At 40.8% G+C, this 8,211-nt stretch overlaps 1 protein-coding gene across 1 annotated transcript; it reads left to right on the top strand.

Moving 5' to 3' along the window:
- Positions 1-249: 249 nt before the first annotated feature.
- Positions 250-8,211, top strand: dipk1b (divergent protein kinase domain 1B). Its single transcript, XM_085280071.1, has 5 exons — positions 250-774; positions 2,824-2,958; positions 4,758-4,865; positions 5,950-6,126; positions 6,374-8,211. The coding sequence occupies exons 1-5, from the start codon at positions 706-708 to the stop codon at positions 7,184-7,186; spliced, it is 1,302 nt and encodes a 433-aa protein (XP_085136197.1). The 5' UTR covers positions 250-705; the 3' UTR covers positions 7,187-8,211.

Genomic DNA, 8,211 nt, shown 5'->3' with positions numbered 1-8,211 from the left:
ATGAATGGATCGAATCTTTGTTTCTATCCTCTTATCCCTTCGGCAGGAAATCTATGCCATGACTTGTGATGTACGCATAAACTCATTTTAACCCTACGAGGTAACCTGACACGCACCTCCAAAAATGCAAAATGCAGTATGGACAGCACTATCCCTTCTCGGGGCTTTCCTTCAATTTGTCAGCCGCAGGTTGCAAGGAAGGAGGCGCGGTAAGATTTCCCGTCGGCAGATAAAATCCCGTCAGCTCTGACGCCTCTCCCTTTAAGATGCGCAGCAGCGAGTCTCTGGGAAACTGAGGCTGTGCGCTCGTCGGGTCCAAGCAGCGCTTATTTCTTTGTCACACTGATGCCTTCTTTGATCTGATTGGACGGTGAAGGTGCTGCTGGTCTAATATTCGGAAAATATCGGGGATCATAGCTGAGGATCTCTCTGATTCTGGGCCGCGTCGGTCGTTCTGTGGCCCCGATGGAGCTGAAATATCGCTCAGCTTCAAGGACACACTCTTCATCATATTTTTTGAGCGGCTGAATGATTTCTATTGAAAACACACGCTGTGATCAAGGCAAGCAAAGAGAAGAAAACAGCTCGAAAAGCAGCTCGTTGTAATAACCAGTAAATATGCGACGCGTGTCGTGGTTTGCTGCGAGAATGTGATCAGACGGGACTCTGGTTTCTCGCTCTGCTGCCTCCGAAAAAGAGTCGCTCATGATGCCCAGGGCTTTGCGGAGACTGGTCCATTTGATGCTGTTCTGCCCTTTATCCAAAGGCCTGCAGGTAGGCTATGGGACTGCACAATGTCAGTCTTTTTGTCACTAACTATCCACCAGCAGCATGCACGACCACTGACCAAACCGTCAGTTCACTTCACATGCATGCATGAAACCCCCCGTAACGAATACAAGTGCAGCGCAATGTATGGTAGTTATCTCTGCGTTATCCTATAGTCAGGTGACAGGCTGCTGGTTCATTCATTGTTTACCTAGATACCCCAGAATTTTGCAGCCACGGGTTCACAGGTTTGCAGTGCATACACGACTGTAAAAGCATGATTTAATAACAGTACAAGTTGGATCATAAACATTCTGCTTATGCTAATTCTGCTTAGTACTACACTTTTGTGTAGCATTACATTTTGTGTTAATGCATGTGATGCCCGCTCTTCCCGCAGCTATCCTATTGCAGAGCATTCAAATCAGTGGTTCCCAGCTGCTGTTTGTAGCCCATTATACAAAAATCAGTAAATAGAGATGCACAAATAGTGATAAGTCTAGGCTGATGTTGATATTTAAAAGAAGAATTTAACTCATTGTTCTGATACAGTTTATTGCTGTTTATTTTCTTATTTATCCTCCCTTTTCTCCCAGACATTTCCATCTTCTATTTTGGACATTAGACAGAGATGTGACAACAAACACACAAACATCAGTCTAAATGTCATCTTATTTATCAATCTAAAAAATACCAGTGATTGGCTGTATACTGGTACATCTCTAGATCTACAATAGGAAGTCTCTTCTATTCTAATTTACTTGTTTCTTTTAGGAGTGGAAACTATTCAGTATTTACAGAAAATCAAAGAGAGAAGTATCAATTACTAAACTATTTCCTATGCCGGTGCTATGAAGAAGTATTTGCCCTTGGTTCTTGTTTTTTTTTTTGTTTTGTTTTTTGCATATTTCTCAGACTTAAGTGTTTTAGATCCATCAACAGTTTTTAATTTTAGGCAAAGATAACCCAAGTAAATACAAAATGCAGTTTTTTAAATGATGATTTTATTCATTAAGGTAAAAAACGACTATATTTAGATGCTACAATCTAAAGAAACAACAACAGGTGAGGAACAAAGTCAAAGCTTTGAGGAAAGCATTGTAAAGCTATTTCTAAGGCTTTGGGACTTGTGTCCAGCCTACCAAAATTACTCCAAGAACACATCAGCGACTCATCCAGGAGGTCACAAAAGAATACAGACCAGCAAAAACAGAACTGCAGGCCTCACTTAACTCAGTTAAGGTCAAAGTTCTTGATTCGACAATCAGAGATTGAGGAAAAATGGCGTCCGTTGGTGAGTTCCAAGGAGATAAATATTCAAACATGGTGGTGGTAGTGTGATGGTCTGGGGCTGCTCCAGGACTTGGACGACTTTCTATAAGTGATGGAACCATAAATTCTACTCTCGGCCAGAAAATCCTGAAGGAGAATTTCCAGCCATTGGTTCGTGCCTTGAAGCTTAAGAGCACCTGTGAAAGGCTCAAAAAGAAAAAAGAAAAAAATGTAGCTTTGGAGTTGCCTTGTTAAAGTCAAAATTGAGAAACTTTGACCTTCAACAAGCTATTCATGTTCAAAGACTCTCAAATGTGGCTGAATTAAAACAATTCTTCAGTTTTCTCCACAGTGACGTGCTGTGAAATAATCATTGCCAGTTATGGCAAACGCCTGATTGCAGTTCTTTCTGCCAAGGGTGAAACAGCCAGTTATTAGTTTTAAGGGGTAATTGCTTTCTCGCACAGATCCAGGGAGGCTTGGACAGTATTTTTCTCTTAACAATTGAAATCCACATTTAAAAACTGCATTTTGTATTTCCTCGGTTTGTCTTTGTCTAATATTAGAAATTGTTTAATGATCTGAAACATGCAAGTGTGACAAATCTGCAAATATAAATGTGCAAAATACAAAAAATCAGGAAGTCCTTAGTTTCATGTAGTTGAGTGTCTCAATTCCACCTTAAGGTTGGGTGACCAGCTGTTCATTCATTCATTCACAGCCTGGGTTTAATTAGACTTCTTTTCTTCCTGCCATGCGCCCATTTTCTACCAACCTCCACAGAGTCGCCTTCCAGCTATTAAAGTGAAGTACCTTCTGCTGGCATGGCTGGGCATCCTCGTCATCAGCTGGATCGTCTACATGCAGTATGCCTCCTACTCTGAGCTGTGCCGTGGGCATGTTTGCCACATGGTCATCGTAAGTATTATCTTTGAGTTAAATAAAACTCAGTTACATGGTTTAATCGAATTCAAGCCTATAAATCAAGATAAATTTGATAGTGTGGGATATCTGTGAATGTGGCATAAAAATACTGACTGTGGCAGTGAGTAAAGTCCTAACCACAGATTACAGGCTTTCCAAACTACTGCACGACAATAAAGGTAGCTTTCAGGGTAACCAAGACAAAAACTACAATCACATTAATTCAAATCATAACACAATCACTGGAAAGAGCAGATCTTTTGCTTTTCCCAAGACAAAAACTAAAGAATTCAGAATAAAAACAACAGTATAAATAATAATTTCATAGGTTTTAAAAAGTACATGGCAAGACAGTGGAACAGAGGGACACGAGGTCTGTGTTTTGAGGAAGAGTGCATGGCCAGTGTCTTAAACTTGTGGTACCAGGGTGCTCTTATAGGACACAACCCCACTACCCACCTGTAGGATTGTAACATCAGTTTAGCTGTTTGGTCTTAGCTCATTTGACTACAGTTTCACTAACCACATAACAGACAACATGTGACTGTTTGTATTTACATAAATGAAGAAAATGATTTCATACCATACTAGTTTTGTGCTGCTGAGGTGAGACCCACAGATGTCTAGTTCCCCTCTGTTGCGTTCTGTGTTGGGGACTTGGGAGAAATGTGTCTCCTTGGTCAGGTGATGTCAGGTAAACTGCACATGGTGCTGGGCTCTTTGCTGCTTTGTGACAACATACTGAATATAACTCAGTGGGTTACTCCATTCTGATGAATTTCATGCACACCACTTTACATGAGTAAGTATAGCATCCTTCTAGGAAAGAAGTAAAACTGGCACTCTCTGATTCCATATCCATGAAAAATCTCAAAGGACATAGCTGGAAATGGGATTTTTTTCTTTCTTGTCTGCTAATTATAAAAGGTACAAAACTTCATAGTCAGCATGCAATTTTTAAACTAATGTAGCAGTTTAAGATAAACTTAAGACTCATTTACTGGTCGTCAAGATCAATGTTTCTTTAGTCCAATACACCTCTGGTATGTGGATGGGAAAAGCCAGGAATTCCACTGAGATTGCTAACTAACCACCTGAACCCAAGTCACATGTCCTAGTGTTTTTCCTGGTGTCAGGTCCATATTTAGAGACACAGACCCAGCCTCAGGAGGTCACAAGTTATTGTATTCCCAGCGTCGGTCCCAAGCTTGGATAAATGGGCGGTTTGCATCAGGAAGGGTAAGCGAAACCATCCAGTGTAACTGAAAGAAGCTTCATATTTCTCGATGAGCCTTTCTTTTTTTTTCTGTAAACATACCTGTTGAAATCGTGCATTCTCTCTGATTCATTAATCCATAACAGAAACATTGAACTTTAACGTTTAAGACACAGTCACACAGACTTCAAGCATTTCACTGGTCCAGACCACTTAAGATCAAAGTGGGATGCATCTGGCCCACAATGTAAAGTGAGTTTGAAGCCCCTGATCTATGTCAGTCTGAGCAGTACAACCACACTAAAATGCTACTGGACACGCACAAAGTAGAAGCTCTGCAATGACGTGTTAGAAATGCACGTCTCTCAAAGTCAAAAGGGTACGTAAAGGCAAGAAGGAGCATGGAGAACAGTGTGTCAGGTTAGGCAAATCTGGTTAGATTCACCTGACCTCTAGCAAAGATATTTTCCCTTTAAGTAAACAGACATTGGAGGGCTAAATATAGAGAGCTCAAGTACTGGATGCATAAATAGAGGCTTATTTCTGTTTCCTGCAATTTCTGTTTTGGTTTCTGCAGTGTGATCATTATAGAAGAGGCATAATATCAGGTTCATCCTGCAAGGCACTATGTGACCAGAGAACGCTAACTCTGCAGCGCTGCATGTCCACCTCCTCCACACATCAGGTAAAACAAACACTCACAACTTACACATGCGTGAAGAATAGCCTTTGAGAGAACAATACATTTCCAAATTCATGTTAGTGCACATCTGTTTTTTTTAATTTAATCAATAATTTTATTATAGATTGCCTCATAATTTTTACTGGAACATGAAAAAAACATAACAGCAATTGTAGTAACAAATAAAAAGTAAATGATTTGACATATTTGATACTAATTATAGTATCGATATGACTGTCAGTGTTAAAGGATGTCTATAAAAAAAACATACTGCAGCCACTAGATTGTCACACACAGTTGGGGTTTTTTCAGGGCCATTCCATATTTGGCTCTAAAGCTGAGTCACCAGCTAACAGTGGCAATCTTGGTTAGCAAGGTACATCCAGTGACTGTATGGGTAGTGGGTGTATCTGATATACCATATTGGTGTTGTTCCTGTGTCATCATAATAGTGTTGGTCCAGGATAAATATAATATATAATCCAAATATAACAAGGAATCTTTTCTTATGGACTCAAACAAGTTTTGCTGAAAAACTGAGTCTGGAACAAGCAAAGCTTAATACTAAACAATATATATAACTTATATAAATGTATATATAACTTAATATTGCACACATGCAAAATCGAAATTCCAATTAGATAACACATCAGTGGAATTCATTTCTTAAATAAAAATTGTATTTGCAACCTTCTGAATTAAATTTGATCATTTTATCATTTATCAGATTTTCATCATATTCTCCCACCTGTCCAGAAAGCTCCTGTTTTCTGCCTTTCTTTTTGCCATTTTGGGATAGTTAGCATGGCAGTATTTGCATGGTTGCTATGACTATGGTCAACAGAGGAGAGGGTGCTAATGGGTCCTGTCGTGACTGACGTGCCAAAACACCAACAGAGCATTCTGGGAATTGTAGTATTAGCAGTACATGAACTGTATAATACCAATAACCCTCCCAGCTATTGTGTTCACAGACAGAATGGCACACACTCAAACAAAAAACATAACAAAATTTAAAAATTCCTTCTGGACCTATTTTGGACATATTCTTCCTCATCTAACTAAAGTCATATTTTCATATTTGCAGGTATACAATGGACTGTGGAAGGAGAAGCCTGTGGTAATTAAATGTGGCGTTGAAGATCCGGTGAAAACTGACGGAGCGCCCGACGCCATGCTGCGACAGGAGATGAGCCTGTTTGACAAACCCACACGTGGAACCTCGATGGATGAATTTAAAGAGATGCTGCACAGTTTCCTTAAGGTTTCCAGGCCGATAGACTATTTTATAATAACAGTGAACAACTGTCACCACAGAAGTCACATGCTAATAGAAAACTACACATGCCTATTAGGAAACATTGGTTATGCATTAGTGCATCCAAATGAGCTCAGATCTAGAGATCTTTTTTATGTTACGTGTTTATACAGGCCAAGATCTTATTGTCAAGGTTTTTTTTATATTTGTATCTACAACACATTTATAACATGCATTCACCTCCTTCCTGCAGGTTAACCTCGGTGAACAGTCATCTTTGAGCACCTTGGTGGACAGAGTCATCACGCTTGCTGATGTCAACCAAGATGGCAAAGTGTCACTAGCAGAGGCCAAGTCTATCTGGGCTCTCCTCCAGATCAACGAGTTCCTCCTGATGGTGGCGCTGCAGGAGAAGGAGCACACCCCGAAACTGTTGGGCTTCTGTGGAGATTTGTATGTGACGGAGCGTGTAAGCCACAACTCACTCTACAGGCTCGAGGTGCCAAATTCCCTGCAGTCTATCGTCCCAGAGGCCTTGAGCTCCAGCCTGAACCACTGGCTCGCGCCAGCTTGGCCCCGCCGAGCTCGCATCACCATTGGCCTGCTGGAATTTGTGGAAGAGGTCTTCCACGGCTCCTACGGGAGCTTCCTAATATGTGACGCCAATCCTTACCACGTTGGCTACAATTCAAAGTACGACTGCAAGATGGCCAACCTTCGCAGCGTGGCATCAGAAGCTGTTGTGCGGGGATTTTTGAAGGGACGGCGATGTGAGACGAATGCAGACTGCACGTATGGGCGGGACTGCACGGCCACCTGCGATCGGCTGGTGAAGCAGTGTAACACAGAGGTTGTGCAGCCTAATCTCGCTAAAGTGTGCGTGCTGCTGCAGGACTATCTGCTTTTCGGAGCGCCTTCAGACCTTCGTGGGGATCTGGAAAAACAGCTGCGCACCTGTGTGACACTCAGCGGGTTGGCAAGCCAAATGGAGGTTCACCACTCACTAGTGCTCAACAACCTGAAGACGTTACTGTGGAAGAAGATTTCAAACACTCAGTACTCCTGAAAAACGGATGCTCTACTATAAATGAATTGTTACATGAAGACAGGTGGTTTTTGGTTATGACGCTTGCAGTAAATGTTTTAGAGGGTCGTGTTTAATCATGTATTTTCACTCTACACTGACTGTGAATAACAGGAAACTGTGAACTACTGAATATACAATGTGAAGCAGGCTTTATTCCCACTATAATCCCTATCATGCTTTTGTGTTCCAATGGGTCTGTTTGCACATAATATTCTCAGGACACTGCCTGTAACGTTGTTTCTAAGATTCTGGATGTAAATAATCCATTTTTAAAATAAATGAAGCAACATGTTGGATTATTTGTGGTTTCATAGAATTGCTTTTTTCTGTCCTTGGTAACGTGCAATTGGGAGTGGTACAGCTAGAAATATCAGAAGAATATCGCAGCTTCTTTTGTATAAATCAGTTTGCATCTCAATCAGAGAGTTACCACGTGTAGAATCTTTCTGAAAGGATGACACTTGAACTGCAGACATCGTTGACATTAGGTGTCCCTGATCATGCCACAAAATTGTTGTTCACATAAATGTTTGCAGATGTAATAACATCAATTTCAAGTGACTTGTTCATTGGTCTTCTGAGTACCAAGTCTATGATCTCAGGACTTGTGCCTAGACTTGGTTTCTTAAAAGGTTGCAGAATATATATATATATACTGCTCAAAAAATGAAAGGAACGCTTTGAAAACACATCAGATCTCAATGGGAAAAACAATTATGTTGGATATCTATACTGATATGGACAGGGTAACATGTTAGGAATGAAAGGATGCTGGATCATTTTATGGAAATGAAAATGATTAACCCACTGAGGGCTGAATTCAAAGTAAAAGTGAAAAAAATATGTGGCAGGCTAGTGCATTTGACAAAAATGTAATTGCAGCAGCTCTAAATGTTCGGTAGTTTGTATGACCCGCACGTGCATGTGTGAATGTCTGACAACATCAGAGCATGCTCCTAATAAGATGGTAGATAGTGTCCTGAGGGTTTACACCAGGACATCAC

This window comes from Mchenga conophoros, linkage group LG7 (assembly GCF_057382185.1).
Source record: "Mchenga conophoros isolate Kocher_MC1m ecotype Shallow Benthic linkage group LG7, M_conophoros_male_GT1.1, whole genome shotgun sequence".
Classification (NCBI taxonomy): Eukaryota; Metazoa; Chordata; class Actinopteri; order Cichliformes; family Cichlidae; genus Mchenga; species Mchenga conophoros.
This window is presented reverse-complemented; position numbering and strand designations above follow the sequence as displayed.